Source organism: Pocillopora damicornis, chromosome 1 (genome assembly GCF_964200805.1).
Source record: "Pocillopora damicornis chromosome 1, jaPocDami1.2, whole genome shotgun sequence".
Lineage (NCBI taxonomy): Eukaryota > Metazoa > Cnidaria > Anthozoa > Scleractinia > Pocilloporidae > Pocillopora > Pocillopora damicornis.
Genome location: NC_142670.1, coordinates 35,437,052 through 35,454,722, shown reverse-complemented (window position 1 = coordinate 35,454,722; position 17,671 = coordinate 35,437,052). Strand labels below are relative to the sequence as shown.

The 17,671-nt window shown below is 36.3% G+C and overlaps 2 protein-coding genes across 2 annotated transcripts; one reads left to right on the top strand and one right to left on the bottom strand.

Moving 5' to 3' along the window:
- The first annotated feature begins 28 nt into the window (after window positions 1–28).
- On the top strand, window positions 29–4,987 carry LOC149053525 (diacylglycerol kinase theta-like). The gene is made up of 9 exons (XM_089202664.1): window positions 29–131; window positions 730–1,039; window positions 1,361–1,451; window positions 1,877–1,938; window positions 2,385–2,427; window positions 2,779–2,847; window positions 3,072–3,125; window positions 3,449–3,547; window positions 3,838–4,987. The coding sequence occupies exons 1-9, from the start codon at window positions 65–67 to the stop codon at window positions 3,949–3,951; spliced, it is 909 nt and encodes a 302-aa protein (XP_089058790.1). The 5' UTR covers window positions 29–64; the 3' UTR covers window positions 3,952–4,987.
- A 4,145-nt stretch (window positions 4,988–9,132) lies between these two features.
- On the bottom strand, window positions 9,133–17,251 carry LOC149053524 (G protein-coupled receptor GRL101-like). The gene is made up of 17 exons (XM_089183215.1): window positions 17,199–17,251; window positions 16,898–16,969; window positions 16,142–16,213; window positions 15,760–15,831; window positions 15,249–15,320; window positions 15,003–15,074; window positions 14,566–14,637; window positions 14,004–14,075; window positions 12,847–13,843; window positions 12,508–12,589; window positions 11,815–11,877; window positions 11,599–11,679; window positions 10,720–10,764; window positions 10,264–10,314; window positions 9,889–9,945; window positions 9,703–9,765; window positions 9,133–9,164 (listed from the first exon to the last, which is right to left on the bottom strand). The coding sequence occupies exons 1-17, from the start codon at window positions 17,249–17,251 to the stop codon at window positions 9,133–9,135; spliced, it is 2,028 nt and encodes a 675-aa protein (XP_089039341.1).
- Between the last annotated feature and the right edge of the window lie 420 nt (window positions 17,252–17,671).

The window sequence follows — 17,671 nt, the reverse complement described above, 5'->3', positions numbered from 1 at the left end:
TATTTCTGATTTTCGTGTCTTGATCTGTGGTGGTGATGGCACAGTTGGCTGGGTGCTGTCATGTATGCATGATGTTGTTCAAGAGATAAAGAGTAAGCTACCTGCATCAGCAGTTCTTCCTCTTGGCATTGGTAAGTGGATTTTTTCCAAAGTATTCGTGTACCCCACGATTTAAAGAAAATTTATTTCCAGAATCAAAAGTACCTTTGTACGTTTTGTTTTTCTGCGATATGTCATAGATTTCAAGACTCGTTCGACAAACTTGGTCAATGAGATGGAAATCTGAAACTGATCATGACTTAGTCATTCGTGTTTTCTAAGCGATAGAGACCCTGGAAAGTCATGCAGATTTTCCCTTTTAAGGCCTGAAAAGTTCGTAGTATTTGAAAGTAAATCAAGTTGAATTGATTACTGAAAGTATGGAACTCTATACGGTAATGATATGCATTTTCAAGTTACGATTAATAGCAGAGGTTTAAATTAGTAGAGATACCGTTATAGCGTATTTTGGAAAGCTGCCGTTCGGGTGTTGTAGCAAAGTGAAAAGAGAACGGGTGGGAAATTGAACAAGACTCTCCTATGAATGAATCTCTCTCGTGATTTCTATAGTAACAAGAGAGTTAGTGGGAAATTGAATGAGATTCCCAGCTTATATGTATTCATCTCTCTCGTGATTTCTATAGCAGCTAGAAAATGAGTGGGAAATTGAACGAGATTCTCAATTTACAGGTAACGATCTCTCGCGTGTTCTCCATTGGGGAGGTGGTTACTCTGGTGGCGAGAGTCCTGTATCGCTTCTCATGGCCGTTGATCAGGCACACGAAGTGTTTCTTGATAGATGGTGTGTCATGTTTGATTCAGCGGACACTAATGTTCCAGATACAATGTCAAACGACAGCGCGCTTGGCTCGATGGGAGGAAGAGAAGACGATCCTAGTATTTTTACCATGAATAATTACTTTGGCGTCGGAATTGGAGCTGAGCTTTGTTTAGATTTTCATCTTCAGAGGGAGGAAGCACCTGATAAATTCCATAGCAGGTGAGGATACAAAGGAGTAAATTTACAGGTTACAAAATTAGTCGTAGTCACTACGCGGCATTCGATTGAAGAAAAAGAGTGTTGATTGCGAAAGCCATTGGATGGTAACAAAGATTCCATAGTCTTCTGAGATGTACTGTTGTTTCATCTTTACTGCGTTTAATGTGTTCAAACTCCGGATAAATATTAACCTCCGTTGAAAGCTCTTTTGAAAAGGGATAGGTTGAAAAACCCCCGACTTTGTGTTTTGCAATTTACTGTTAGTGCGACTGTGTTTAATCTCTAGTTCCCCCCCTTTTTTTTGGTTTCTTTTTGTTTCAGGCTTCATAACAAAGGAGTTTACTTTAGAGCAGGTATAAAGAAAATGGTCAAAGGCTACTCGCGGACATTTACTCAAGAGGTCGAAATAGAGGTGATTAATCTGTAGAACGATGGTATTGAATGGCTGATCACAATAAAAGGGGTGTACCGCTGACTATAAGACCTCTTATTGCCTTTTGTTTACCCTGCAAGCGGGCTCATGTTTGGGTTTCACCATACTGCCCCTTTTCGGGCACAGCCGCCTATTTTACCATCGACAGCTGCCTATAGAAAAAGGTTATTGAAACCCCTGTATCAGAATTAACTTTCTTAGCATCGAGTGTTGGTCCAAATCATCATCGTCTGTCAGTTGTATTCAACTCTTAATGATTGCATGTATATCAGTTGCACAATTTTTTATTTCATGCCCCAATCACACCTGAGCGTTTTGTTTTGGCGTTTTGCGGTGCTTGTTTGCCTTTCGTCCTCTTTAACTTTCTAGAGACCAGTATCTTATTTACTTCCTTTTCGCTGCAGATTGATGGCAAAAAACTTGACTTACCAACACTAGAAGGAATTGTAATTCTGAACATAGGCAGGTAAGTAAAAGCTTGAAATTGAGGTCAATCAAATTAATTCGAATTAACTTTGCAGTGGTTAGATTTTCAATTTAATTGTAGGAAAATCGCTGCACATCGGCTTCAACAAGTAATTTTAAGCTGCAGTTTTTTATGCCCGGTGAAAGTATGATTCGTGTAGGTCAACATTACTTGTTTCATATAATCATGATCTGATTCCTTTACGGGAACGAACAACCTTTCAAAATTTGTCTCACTCACATCACGTGGCTTCGCAGCAGTCCCCAACTGTTATCTGGGAGGCCCGGGTTCGATTCTCGTCGAAGTCTGAATTTTTAAGGCTTCTTTTCTGAGATTGCTTTGATAGCAGCTGACCTGCGATTATCACTTCGTTACTTGTAAAGTCTTTTATTCTTTTGTATAAATTTTGCGCTTTAATTTTTTTTTAAAATTTGTTTTCCGGCCAGTTGGGGAGCAGGCACAGATGCATGGGGACCAGACAAAGAAGATGTATGTAGTACTTCATGAATTTAGTGGGATATCTGCTCATTCTTAGCACCAAACAACTGATAAAATAACCATGACATTTTTTCCCTAGAAGATGAAGTCTGGAAAAGACTCAAAGATTCAGCGCATTAGCTATAAAGAAGCCAATAAGTGCGAAGAGTAGAATTGTCCAAACCGCCAATAGCGCGGGAAGTAGCAAATGACCAAACCACTGTTGGTTTTAGTTATGCCCGTGATTGGTTCAGAGAGTGGCTTGAATTATCTGGACCAATCGCAAAGCGAAGTTAAACGAAATAAATGCAATCCCGGATTCCTTTTCCACACACAATTGAAATTGCTTGAATCTTTTTGCAGGGTCATGCCTCAGCTTGTCACTGTGACGGTCTTGTCGAGGTGGTTGGACTTCAGGGAGTAATGCACCTGGTGAGTCAGAATCACCACCATCTTTACCCTTCACGCCCTAACATCAGTAGGCATATGCACCATACTGTTCTCTCCAATCTGCTCCGCGTATTTTTTTCTACAACTGCCACAATTTTTGTATCCTGCCTTTTCCGTTCTTCTTAAATATTTGCATAAGAAACGTTTTTATTTAGCGATAAAAATGGTGCCTTAGTTCTTAATTGAAATGAATTCTTTATTAAAAGGGTCAAATTCAAAGTGGAATCAGGACTGGTATTCGGCTTGCACAGGGAGCCCAGGTATACATGTTTGGTTGTAATCCAGTAAATAACATAATGAAGCCATAAGTTGATTATCCTCGTACTATTCTCTTGTAATTTCTGTTTTTCACGTTACTATGTTCCCACCAGTGGCGTAGCGTCATTTTTTTCTGCATATTTACTTTATAAAATCAGTTGATAAAAAAACTATCATGTAATACCACCCCTTCCCTTCCCCCCTCCCCCCCCCCCACACACACACCGACGCAGAACCACAGTTTCTTTAGAAATTTACCCTCTTCATTCATCCGCTTCAATGTTTTTTTTCTTAATTGATGAAAATTATTATTACTTCATTACAGATCAACATCAAATTAAAATCAGAGATGCCCGTACAAATAGATGGTGAACCTTGGATGCAGCCTCCTGGAAATGTGATTGTACGGCCCATACTAACACAGGTATTTACTGTGTAACGACGCTGTAAAAGATTACCGTTTGGGGAAAATGAAAGGCTTGTGATTGGACTCGCATATCTCAGTGTTAAAAATGCACCTAGAACATTTCGAAAAATCAATTTAGTTTTATCTTTTTACCTGATTATTTTTGCCAACATTTACATCCAAGAATTCAATAAAACGTTTATAACCGGACGACTTTGGTTCAGAATTAAGAATATTTTGCTAGAACCCAAACGGCCATCGAACACTTCTAGAAATTTCATCGTAAGTTCACTTTTTTTTTTCTTTAGGCGCTGATGCTATCGAAGAGGAAGGTTAAAATAAAAAGCAAAAGAAGACCCACAAGTTCGTCTCGCCCTCCTGCAAGCCCCAGCGCAACAAGAACTATTTTTTTTGACGATTAAACACTTACCCCGGGCTTATGGCAGCTTAATTAGAAACCATACTGGATATTTTTTCCAGCTCTGATTTATACTTAACTTGGTAATCTTGTAAAGTTTCATCTAGTTAAGTATTGCTTTAGCCGAGAAAATGTAATTCGAAATTGTAAAGGAAATTACTGTCATTTGCATCGCTTTGGGTATACGCTGTATTGTAAACAGTGCAGACTAAAATTCCATCTTTATAGTGCGTTAAATTGAACCAATTGTGAAACTCTACCAGCACGAAATGCATGCTGGTTGAGAAATCACACGAACATCACGTGCTCGTCATATAGGCTGAAACAAGGAGAGCGGCTCAGTCCTCACCATTCGAACCCTCTTCAGTGTACATTACCATTCGTGCTATTGGAGTCAATTTCTATCACCGGCCATGATTTGTTTATCGAAGTGGTATATAATGATTCTGAACTAGTCTCGGCCACATTCTGTCTTTCCCCGTTCCGCCCGTAAATGCGCAAAGGCGTTGTAGTAGACGCTACGCGCTAACGAACCAAACTCGTAACCTGGTATTCCATAGTCGTATGTAGGAAAAAAAGGGTGGCGCGAGATTTCTAGACGAATCACAGTTTATTAAAGATTTTATGCTCAAGAAAAAAGTGAGAAGAATACGATTAACTAACGCAATTTCAGATAGGAATGAAAACACTTGAGAGTCGACGATACGCGTACCCTGGTGTTCCACAATCGTATATCAAAGGTGCGAACTAAAATGTTGAAATCTCTGTCTCGATGTGGAGTTGAAAGCTTAGCTTGTCCCGTAAATGGAGTTTTTACAGAAGACACCGATGAATTTGAAGATAATATAAGTTCGAGTATATTTCAAAAGAATGTTGTATTTGTAATTATATGTAAAAAGTGGTTTAACTGCAGAAGTATTCATTAACAAGCTAATATGCATGAATGCCTTCTATTTATTAACCTTTTCTCCATATGTTTCATTTTATAAAATGATCAGTTCATGTAGATGTGATCCGCGTGAATTAAATTTGTGAGAAAACCTCTTTTTTCGTCGTTAAAGGCATAGCTGGTGATAGGCTCGCGGTAAGAGGAGAGAAGAGTAAAAGAGAGCGAGCAAAAATCGGCGAGGTTCTGGGAAGGTATGACACCTTCCTTCATTCTAATTCGATTTTACTCTCACTTACCCCAAGTTTATGCTCGTGCTCACTGTGTCAGGCTTCCAGAGGCAAGGTTAGCTGTGTAGCACGAGGAAGAGTGTAGAATGGAAGGGAAGATTTTCCGGTTTGCTTCTAGTGGGTTGTACAGACGTAAAGTTATTTAAGTTGAGTTAGTTTCACTCAGGTTTGTGACTCGATTTACTCAGGTTTAACTGAAGGTCTCTTTCAAGTGTGGTCATAATTAGCTGTGTATCTCTACATGTTACACCTTCGAGTCCTTCACTGGAAATATAACTTTGGAGCGTAAATTCTAGTCCCCCAGTAAATTTAACCGCAATGGCAAATTATTGAATTTCTTAAGTTCGCTCAGCGGTTGACAAGAATGAAATATCACAAGCAGTCACTAAGGACTAAAATTCATGACGAGTCAACACCCTAAAAGGCAGAACAAAGGGTGGTGCGAGACTTCTAAACCAATCACAGTGCAGTAACGATTCCATATCTGAGGGTTTTTTAAATGCTAACCGTCACTCCCATCCACCCTTGGTGGAAGTCTTAGGATAGAAATGTAAAGCTTAAAAATGTTTCCTAACCTCCCGGAAATATATATTTGTTACCCCTTTTTTTACATCGGGTGTAACCAAAAACCTCCAAGAGAGTCGCGTCAAGAAGATACATTATGGTTTTAAAAGAAAACAGCCCAGTTTCTGGGAAAAATTCAGACTTAATAATTCATTAAAAAGAAAAGTTCAACATTATGAGAGATACAGAGAGTAATTTTGTATCAGTTTTCTTGTCACAGGTCATTGTGGCACATAATCCACACTGCGGATGAACCCGAAGCGTGACTTAGAAACCTTGACAGGGTAAACTGAGAACGGACTCATGTGTAAGGTCATAAAGATGTTTTATTGAAGTCTTCGTTAACGATTTACAGTAGATCTGGAACCCTTCTTCGTAACTCGGTGTTACTTCCCTCAAAAAGCCACTCACACATTCAAGTTATTCTTACTGTAGAAGCCATGTTAATGATCACTTTGAACAAAGTTAAAAAAAATACCACATACTACAATGAAATAGAATTCTCGTTGTGAGTTAAAAAAATCTAGAAATGGGCTACAAAATTAGATTTAAAAACACTACTAAATATCTAAGTTTGTGGTATTCTTAGACCTTTTTTCTTTTTTTGTCGATTTTCAGGTTAATGTTATCAGCATTTTTAATTTTTTACTTTAATTTTATACTTTGTACTTCACACCTAGTATTTCTTACCTTTTTATCATTTTACCCGTTGAAGGCTGTAGCGCAAACAGCCGAAAGCTCGTATTTTAAAAGTTTTAGCCAGAGATCGTTTTTTAAATTTTACAAAAAGTTAATAATAATGTAAATTATGTAAAGAGGCAGGCTTCAGCCATGACAGAGGTCACTATTGACTATAATTCTCGCAAACGAGTTATAAAAACTCTAAGACAGGACCTATTTAAATTATTTTCATTCTATAAAAACCTCTAACAAACGAACTCTAACCTTGTCTATTTCCTCTAACAATTCTAAACGTAGTTTGCATGCAAAGCACTCGCAAGCTTGTTGTGGAAGTGAACTATCAGATTGTTGTTATACCAATTAATATCCTAAATCTGACTTGTTACTCGTTACCACAACATCTTTCTAATTTCTTTTTTAAGGAATTTGCGTTCATAAAGAAAGTAGTTACATAACGAAAATAGACGTCACTCTACCTTTTAGCTATCATTATGCTCTCATACGAGTTATAAAAATTCTAGAAATGAGCTAGTTAGGTCATTCAATATATTGTTAAATCTCTAATGCATGACGTCTTATCCAGTAATTGTTTCTCTTTTTTTGGGTGACATTTTTACCTTTTTTTTTCAGCTAGAGATACTAACGAAATTAAACAACTCCACACGTACTCTGAATACTCGCCGGACGAGTTGTAGTAATGTTCGAACTATTCAGATTGTTACTGTACCGCCTAGTGTCTACTAGCTGCGGAAATCTTAACCGCAAGTCTAAGTTCTTTAATTTAATATACAACCCAAAATTAACGTCACTTTAACTCCTTATGACTTTAATGCTCGCGGATGAGTACTAAAATGTTAAGAAATGAACTATTTAGATTACCAGCGTACCATCAAATATCTAGTAAGTGGACGTCCTCAACCCGTGCATTTGTCTAAGTTTTTCTTGTCAAATTTTAGATGATTTTTCGTGTTTAAACAAAACCTAGAAATGAATTATCTAAATAGTTGTTGTGCAGATTAATATCTGATAATTCTTTTTAAAGCTCGTTAGTTTTCTATTTTTATCACATTATTAACCTTCTATGCTCTTTTCTATATTAGGAACTCTACAAGAAAGTTCTTCTGGGACATCGAATCCCCTCTAAACTATGAGTAAACTCCGAATAAACTTAACATTTTCCATGGAAATGAGCTTAAACATTACTTTTAAAACCAGTGAGGCATTCCTAATCAAAACAGCTCATTTCAGCTATATTTTATTTAATGATGGAAAGATCAGCATGCAGAATAGAATATCTTATCACATCAGGACCATAGCCAGCTTTTCGACTTGTCGTGGGCTTATACCCTGAGAAAGTTCAATTTTTGTTTCAAAATTTGCAAGAGTGATATGATAAAATTTAATAGTACAGGACTCTAGGCTGGCTACACCCCTGATATTGTTGTACTCCGTTTTGAGCCATCCGAATTAACTGCGGTGTAGCAATCATGGTCTTTAGAAATACGCTAAAACTAACAGACTTAAAGTGTCAGGTAGATGTACATGTTACAAAAACAAACAAACAAACAAACCAAAAACGGGAAACAAAAAACAAAAGAAAGATGAACTACCACTACACGCCTACTCAGATAGAGCGCAATATGTTCCACTCCAACTATACTTAATTACCATAATATACCATAATTACCATAACTATACTTAATTACTAATTATTGTTAAAATTAAATCTAAAAAAAAGGGATTAAAAAGCAGATTTTTTTTTACTAAGATGTTACCACACGACCATACGTATTGATTACTAGAATTATTTTTTCCCTTTTCTTTGAACTTTTTCTAGTTTTTCTCTAGCACTCGCGGTTTCCATACTAATGGCAATGTTTTTGGCTCTTGTAGACTGTCAGACGCAAAAGAAAAAAGCATGCTAATCAATGAATGCAAAAGTTAATTATCGAATAGTTGTTTGTTTGATATACTGACCCGACAATCGGTCAGTCTCGCATTAAATGTTTACATGTCTGCATTGAAGTGTATTGCAGCCATAATATAATCTTGTTAGTAATAACCATGCCCACTGGCCAGGTGGAGAGTCCGGAAAACAGTCAGGCAGATAATCAGCCCATCTGTCAGTCAGCCAGTAGTCATAGCTCAGGTAGTCAGTTCAATTTGACGGCTTACCGGCCAGTTAGTCAGAAAGTCAAGTGACCAGACTGTCAGTGAGTAAGCTGGTCAGTGCTTTAAGGACAGAAGGCAGATATGAATATACAAGCATATACAGAGAGAGCACTCATCAGTGCGGCGTACTCGCCACCCAGAAGTTTTTTTTTTTATTAAAAATTTTCAAATCATACATCAACAAAAGCAGAGAAAAAAATTGATCAATTTGAAAATGTTTTGGTACCCTTACTGCCAACAATGAAGGGGATAGCTGAAAAAAATTCGCAAGTGACTTTGAAAAAAGACAAACAGCATATTACAGCAATAAAAAATCAGACTTCCTTCTTCATCTCCAATAACTTCAATCATTACAGTTGCGGTTAAATATAAAATTTGAAATTGGTTTGAATTAGCCAAGGATTTAAAAAATTTAGCATAGAGTTCACCCTACATCTCAAATATTACACGTATTCTATAAGATTAGAAAGATGCATGTAACAAAAAAAAAACCATTTCTTTAGAGGGATTTGTTTTCCACAACCCTTTAGTCAGCGGTATTCAGTATTAAAGAAGACGTAATAAGCATTTACCTTGGTTCGAAAACAAAGAACTAAAGTCTGGTATCAAACACCTCTTCTTCCCCTGGATGGAATACGAAAAGAGATTGAAATACAATGCGCTCATTTTCTTTTAAGCGATACAATAATAATTTTCACAAACACAGAAAAGAGGGCTGCCACTTATCAAAGCTTATTAAATTTTTGCATGTCTGTGTTGAGGTGTTTTGAAAACTGAGGTAAACAACATCAAAGTAACCATGTCCTTTCAATGAGCTGGGGTAAGAGGCGGCTATGTTTTCTGTATCTGGGCAAATTATTACTGTATCCATAAAAAACCCAAACAAACAAACCAGTAAAACGGCTTCATAAATTCATAAATGTTGGATTTTAGCATTGTATAAAAAGGAATGGCTCTTCGTTACGAGGAGGTATAATAATGCCCAAGTGGTGTCGTTTTTTTGTTTTTTCTCAATGAAGTCGCCTCCCGATATGAACCACGACCTTTGGACTAAGCACTTCAAGTGATCTTCAGCCAATTGAGTGGACTGATTATGCATCACCTAATAAGGCATCTGTGGACCAATTTGAATTTATCTCTTCTGATTTATAAAAAATGTTACCTTCCTCTGCGACATCCATGTCAGGCTCAGGCGCCTTCACTTCTTCTTCACCTTTTTTAGCTCCTTTAGAAAATGATTTGTTTGATACAAAAAAAGTTAGTATACAGTCATTCAATTTTGTGTTTGTACTTAGAAGTTAAAATCATTAATGGTTAGTGACCAATCAAAACCAATTATCTCCTTTACCTTTGTTACTGGGCACCGAAATCTCTTCAACCTCCACCTGCTCCTCAGATTTACCAGCTGTGTGAAATCAGATTTATTATTAAAAGTTACGTTAGTTACATTTACAACGCAACTAAGTCTTAAGTCTTTGACGACAACAAACTTTCCAATAAGAGTTTTTTAAATTCATCTACCCATTAGGTTTAGTAACTGAGAAAGGGTTTTGTACCTTACCGGAAATAGAGACCGACAAGCTGCTCTCGTAAATTTTTTCATGTGACAGACTTAAAATCGTGATTTGATTGGTGATTAAGCGTTACCAGCCACCATTCGCTGTTTTTTTTAGAGTTATGAAATTTCCGAAAAAAATGAAATGAAAATTGAAATGGTGTTTACCTTCCACAGTCTTTGTAGTGGCTGGTCTGATGTCAAAATCCTCCTGATAATCTGTTTTAAGGAACAAGTAGAGTAAAATGTTCCATGATACTCATGGTTCATGTGTTATTCTGCAATAAATATCTCTACAAATTTTATTTTAGGTACGTCAGAATTTCAGATGTATTCAATTATTTATTGATTTATGAAATAACACCGAGTTACAAAGCTCACATTTAAATCTGAAAGTTAATTTGGGCGCATGAAAATAGTTGCTGGAATGATATCTCTGCCAAATATAGTTGTTAAGATGCATTACCTTTTTTCATTTTGGCGATTCCTATGGCCGTTTGCAAAAAGCAATTTGCAGCTGAAGTCACTTTGGGCAACTGTGACTTTTGCAGTACTAGTACTTCTCTTAAATCAAGCGGTTGTCTACGCCTTCTTTATATATTTCTTTCATAAATAAATTTTTACCTGAGGAAGATGGATTCGCATCCCCTCCACAGGCTTGTTCAATTGCTGTCAACAGAGCAAAGAATTATCATTAAGTTATTTTTCATACAATATAAGTGAAAACTGGAAACAATGAAAGATCATTTTCAATATATATGTATTATTTATTAACTACAACCGTGTCATATGGGAGACGATGGTATCTTCCGTCCATAATACACTGTACAGGTTACCAATGTAAAGGAATGGGGATCTCAATAGTGGAGGTCTTAAAAAGTGCATATGGCAATTTAACACCAGAATGTCTGGAGGTAACTTATCAACCAAAAGTAATATAACCTAATTTCGTCACATTATTGTCATATGGGAAAGCATTCCTTAATCTATCCTTTCTCAAAATGCACCTACAGAAATTATCAGAGCAGAAAAGGAATGCTATGGTTTCTATAGGTATTTCAATTTGAGAGGACTAATTTTTGCTAGGTTAATTGATTAAACTATACATACCTGCCAAGAGAGTTGGATTGCAAAGTCAATTACAGCTTTATCGTAAGCATCAAAACTCTTATATTTATTAACTGACCTGGTTGCAGTGCAGACAATTCAGGGGCTTCCACTTCTGGGGTTTCGTTGTATTCCAATACCTGCATTTCAATTTGCTCTCCTACGGGAAGGAAAATAAAAAACAGGAATTAAGTATCTATCCTTTCTTAAAATGCACCTACAGAAATTATCAGAGCAGAAAAGGAATGCTATGGTTTCTATAGGTATTTCAATTTGAGAGAACTAATATTTGCTAGGTTAATTGATTAAACTATACATACCTGCCAAGAGAGTTGGATTGCAAAGTCAATTACAGCTTTATGGTTAGCATCCAAACTCTTATATTTCTTAACTGACCTGGTTGCGGTGCAGGCAATTCAGGGGCTTCCACTTCTGGGATTTCGTTGTGTTCCAATACCTGCATTTCAATTTGCTCTCCTACGGGAAAGGAAATGAAAAAAGGAATCAAGTATAGAAAAGAGAAAGGAAAGAAAAGTATCATACAGAGAACCCTACAAAGGCGTGGAGGAGATATTTCGTATGTAACTACACTAAGAACCACTCTATTTTTACCCTCTTCGACGTTAGCATGTTCATCTCCATTTCCAATCTGTCCCTGCTGATCATTATCTGCTTCTTTTAGATAAAAAAGTAACACCAGTAAAAAATTAATGACCATTGTCAGGTTTATATATATATATATATATATATATATATATATATAAAAAGCATTCTACAATTCAGAATCTCAACCTTATGATTTAGGACAGAAGTATAGCAATTCATACTTTTAGAATTGTTCGCAGAATGAGTTTTGACTAGCACGTTATTTTAAAAAATTTGTCGCAAATGGCATCCATTTGTCTCAATGTTCCCTAATACATAGTTTTAGAGAGACTAACCCTCAAAAATCGAACTGAAAGCATGATTTCAATCATTAAAATTGATGATTTTATACATTGATCCCCTCTCTATTTAGAATCACTCCTGTTTCCTCTTTTACGTCTGCTACAACTTTACATACTATCAGTTGCACCTTTGTGGTTTCAATAATTTGCTCAGTTTCTTATTCGAAAAAATTGAAAAATACATGAGTTTTCTACGATTTCATACCAGTTGGAAGCCTTATGAGTAAAAATGACATGTTACTTAAAGAAAACTGGGTTGCTAATACTCAATTTGGTGAAACTTAAATTTTGTTCAATTCAAGGTTTGGAATACAATTATTGTTATCATGGTATTTTTCAATGGAGCTTAAAACTGTACCTTCTTGATTTTGTGCTCTGCTGAAAATAGTTCGAAAATTGGACCACAGCTTCATCAGTTTTGCTTTCAACACAGGCTGAACCTAGACATTCAAAATATATTGAATAGCTTACGTATAAAAGACTTTCAAGTAACGTATTTAGAAGTCACGCTGGTCTCTATGGTTAAAGTCGACGGTGAAGATGCTAAAAGATCTGTCCGATCATTTACTTTTCATGCTTGTTTTGTATGTCAATCGTTACAATTACAAAATTAAATTGCCAGCCTGCTCTGACACGAAACCAAATTTGAACATAACGGTAGGTGCTATTCCAAAGAAACAAAAAAAAAACATGTTACCTGCGGAGTAGAAAGCGTATACAGCAATGGGTTGATAGCTGAATTGATCGGCAGAGCAAACACTGCAATCCACACTGCCAGATCACCAGGTGGATCAAATGTTTTCTCGACGTGGGACCGGATGCCGATAGTAATGATTGGCATCCAACACAAGAAATCGGTCAGAATAATGAAGAAGACTCTCTTGGCGAGTGCTCTTTCTCTTTTAGCTTGTGCACTTTGTGCTCTTGCTCGTATTTCACGAACAGTTCCATGTGCACCAAGCCGTCTGCTTGACGACCATGATTTCCACAAGATGGCAACATAAGCAACCATGATGAAGATGAATAGAGAAAAATTCAAAACGATAAAGATGGAAGTGGAGTATTCCCAGCCTTCTTGTAATTCAGGGGAAAGCTGCAGGGGCAGGCACACTACATTATTGCCATAGTACCACTCGCTGAAATAGTGCATTCCAGACAAGGGAAGGAATGCCATAACGCCTCCCACCAGCCAGATAACTACGCACATTAGACAGGTCTGCCTTGGGGTAATTTTTGCAAAGGTGTAAGGAAACACGATGTTCTTGAGTCTGTCCAATGCGATCAGAGAAATCATCATCACTGACACTTCACTTGAAAAGACAGACATGGCACCATTGAAATGGCAAAACCAACCGGTGCGCCACTCATAGTCATGCAGGTAGTATTCCCCTGACCATTGCAGGTCTTTTATGCCAATAATGATAAGGTATATCCCCATGATGCCGTCAGATACACCCAGATTCACCAACATGATAGACTGGACCACATTGTTATCAGGGTAGAAATATTGCCACCCAACTACGAATAAAGACCCTAGCAACGAGAGAAGACCGACAATCCAAAGAGTTCTCCTTGGAGCATGGTGGCGGAACATGGAGTGGCAGCTTGCGAAATTGTCATTGAAGGAATATTCGCAATCAGCATCCTGCCTGAAAAGATCGAGATGGCAGCACATCAGGTTGGTGTCCAAAGTTCTGGAATTGGAAAAAAAAAAGGGAAAAAAAAAGAAGAAATAACACTATTATTACATCGTTGAAATCCCTTAATAATCATAAATTGATTAATAACATAGACTATTATTAAAATAATTGTTTGAAGGGGTGAGTGAAGGAAAGGATCGTCATGGAATCTTACACTCTGATGATGTGCGTCAAATGCTTGAAAAAGCCTTTGGGGAGCTCAGCCATCAGGTTGTAATGCATGAACCTGTGATTTAAAATAATCATAATGTGAATTTTAAGTTGGTTTATATCATAAATAACCTAAAAAAGTGAATTTCAATAATAAGATTCATTAAGTTAATGTTAATGTTCAAATTGACTGTCCAAAAAGACAAAATCAGGAACCTAGCTGAGGATCTTCAGTACGGACCCTAGCTTGATGTTATCTCAAAGATTCTTTCAAAAGTAGTCATTTAGCCTAAGATAAGTCTCGTCTTGCTTTCTTGGAAATTTTTGATGGCTACTGATTTTATGGACGTGGCAGCCCATTCGGTTGAGGTCGTTCGCTGTACAAAAGCCTCTTTCCGGACTCTTACAGGGAAAAATTCCTTTAGTATATTTATGTTATTTTCCAAAATTACTTTGCACGAGTCTTTTCTTTGACAAAACGAAATCAAAAGAATGTTATCTGATTTCAATATATGCAACTAAGTTTAGTTGCCTAGATAAACATCTGTCATTTGCAGTAAACTTACAAAAATCGCAATTTGCGGGCATAGTTGAAAGTCGTGCTGGTAACGTTTTGTATCCTATTGCCGAAGATATTCCTGAAACGAAGAACGTAACTATTTACAACTAACACCAAAACGGGGACTTGCAGCAGTCACATTCCTCATTCTAATAAATTCTCATGGAATTTCAGTTAAGACTACATAGATCTCCACAATGTTTGTTTCCGCTTTTTCTTAATATCCATCTAGGTGCATCAAAAGTATGTTATATAAAGGCACATTTTTAGTGCAATATAAATTAAAAAAAACATTGCTTTGTTGAGGAAGATAACTGGCACCACCCCTGTTCTACATCGTGGTAAATTTGTAGACAAAAATCTCAGATTTTGAACGCTGATATCATATTCATTCTATCACTTCAAATATTCTGGAATGTTTTGTATGTGATTAACTGTACTTACAGAGATCTGAGCTTTTTAACGCCCTTGAAAATTTTATCAGGCAGAGCCTCGATTTTGTTCTCCGAGAGATATCTTAAACAAAGGAAACGGATAAGGAAATAAATATTAAAGTACAGTAACATAATATGATTGGGTAAGGCAAATTCTATTTGAGCAATGACGGAGTTTACAGTAAAAAAATATTACCGTATACGGTTTGAGATTCAGATCATTGTGGAAAATGATTTAAACTCTAAATGCACTTACAAATCTAATAGCTCCACCAAGCCCTGGAACTGATCTTCATGAAGCTTCTTAATTTTGTTGTACTCCATCTTCCTGAAGAAAGCATTATGTGCAGTTTAGAATGAAATGTGTAGTGATATCTTTAGCTCTACTTTTTTTTTTTGTAAGATTTGCGGTTAAGGCAGGGAATGGCAACGTTTTCCAGTAAAATAGCTCCCAGTCTTTATATCTTAATCTTCAAAGAACACATTAGACTTATCTATAATGATCTCAAGATTAAGCGCGAAAACTCTCAAGTTCACTCTCTGTTACAAATTACAAAATTAGTGCCAGGGATGTGGCAATACAACAAATTCTTAGATATTGTCAACTCAGATAAAAAGGAAACAAAACAACCTTTGCCTTCTAGAGGTAATTTACAATGTAAGTTGTCATTCACTGAGAAGCTTTTATAGTCACCAAGTGCTGTTATTTTCAAGAAAATCTTTTAAAACAATTCTTAATATTTTGGGACGATATCAATCTTACTTACAGAAATTTTACCGCTCTTATGTTTTTGAAAGCATACGCTGGCAGATTTTCAATTTCATTGTTTGATAAATCCCTGAAAACAATTATTACACAGTTACTAAAATTTCGCTTATGTTAGAGCTACCAACTGAAATCTGGGAATTGTTAAGGTTGCTATTTAATCAGAAGCTATTTAATTCTTACACCACAAAGTAACTTAACATTACTAACCGAAGCACAAGAAATACATAAGATAGCATAGTCTACTTCAATTAAGATTAGCAGATACGAGCTGGAAAACTTCATGATGTTTCAACTATGATGGCTGTGCTTTTAAGAAAAATATTTTAAGAATGATCATTTGTTTCTGTCCAATTATCTCCTTGGTTAAATAACTAACTCACAAATATGTCAGCTTGGAAAGGCTGTTAAAAAGTCTGTCTGGTAGACTCTTCAACTTGTTATTTGACAGATAGCTGATAGGAATGACGAAACAAGAAAATGCATTTTCATTAAATACATAAAGATTCTGGTCATCAGAAACAACCAAAGAACAAAGGGAAGTACGTAGTGATACACATGCAATGTTTTTTCTTACAGTATAGAGAATATTCAAGAGTCACTTCATTCATTTAGTTTGGTCAATATTTATGACAAAAAGCAATTGAAGGCCGCTGAAAACTTGAAATCTGTGTGCATACTGAACTCTTTTCCCCAACACTGGCAATGGCTGCCTCTTGGATCAATAATGAAATCATTAAGCTCGTGATCTAAGAAAATATGCCAACATGGTTCAAAACAGAGAAAGATAACCCATAAAAACAACTCTGATATTCATAACATGCGTGAATTTCATTGTTGTATGTATGATCGTTGTCACTGAAATGTTAGTTCAGCAACAAACACAGAATTCTAGATGGTTCAATTTTAAAACGTGTTATAAGTGCAGATGGAAAGATATTATAATCTGCAACTGGAAAAGATTTTCTTTCTATATGCTCTAATTAGAGAAAGGGACGGAAAGTATGATACTACCAGAATCTGTGTTAAAATACAGTAGCAGTGATTTAACAAAGGAAAGGAAAATTTTACTAAGTTTTGGAACACTTTATGTAGTCATTGAGTTAAAACAAGGGAAAGCTTGGAATGAAATAACTTACAGTTCTTTCAAGCTTTTTAGATCTTGGAATAAATTAGGAGGCAATTCCGTGAAGTTGTTGTCTTGCAACCATCTGTATTGAAATTAAAAAAAAAGTATGTGACCTGTATGTAAAATATGTTTAGTTTCATTAAAACAGTTATTTACCGAATTGTTTTTTGATCACTGAGTGGAAGGGAAGAAAAGAGAAAGGAAAAAAGTTAATTTGAAAAACAAGTATAGACAAGGCTGTAAGAGAGGGGAATGCTGCTGCGTTACAAAAACAGTTTTCCCTCCACAACAGTATTGATACACTAACTTACAGTTCCTCTAGCATTGTCAAGTTTTTGAAGGCACTTCCATTCAACCCTTTCATGTCGTTGTCATTCAGGCGTCTGCGTTATTTACCATATAAAACTGACGATTAGTTTAAAGATCCACCAGAAGTTTATCTGGTTAGATAGGGGTACTACTGAAACCTTTCAGGGCTGTTGTCGAAGACAGTTACGGTTGTTTTGACTTGTGAGCAAAAGTCGGCATCACTGTCATTGAGCGAAGAGTTGTTTGTGCTAACTTCACCGTTTACTCAAGTGTTGGGATTACGTTGAGTGTCAACCACATATACACATCCGTCTCGTTCCAGTTTTTATTGAGTATAACGTGTTACAATGCGGTGAAAACTAAGAGGAAATTTATGATTGCGTAATCAGAAATGATTCTATGGAAATTACAAATGAATATAACGATAAAAAAGGCGATTAAATTTCCAAAGGAAACTCACGTTTGATCCTGCGTA

Bases quoted from the DNA above. Each gene is read 5' to 3' on its own strand.
- LOC149053524 (XM_089183215.1), bottom strand. From the start codon at position 17,251: ATGAAAGGGTTGAATGGAAGTGCCTTCAAAAACTTGACAATGCTAGAG. The intron at 14,638-15,002 runs GTAAGTACAGTT...TCTTCGTTTCAG, and splicing joins GTTAAAAAGCTCAGATCTCT to GAATATCTTCGGCAATAGGA. The intron at 11,878-12,507 runs GTACAGTTTTAA...TTTATCTAAAAG, and splicing joins CAGAGCACAAAATCAAGAAG to AAGCAGATAATGATCAGCAG.
- LOC149053525 (XM_089202664.1), top strand. From the start codon at position 65: ATGCATGATGTTGTTCAAGAGATAAAGAGTAAGCTACCTGCATCAGCA. The intron at 1,452-1,876 runs GTGATTAATCTG...TTTTCGCTGCAG, and splicing joins CTCAAGAGGTCGAAATAGAG to ATTGATGGCAAAAAACTTGA. The intron at 2,428-2,778 runs GTATGTAGTACT...ATCTTTTTGCAG, and splicing joins GGGGACCAGACAAAGAAGAT to GGTCATGCCTCAGCTTGTCA.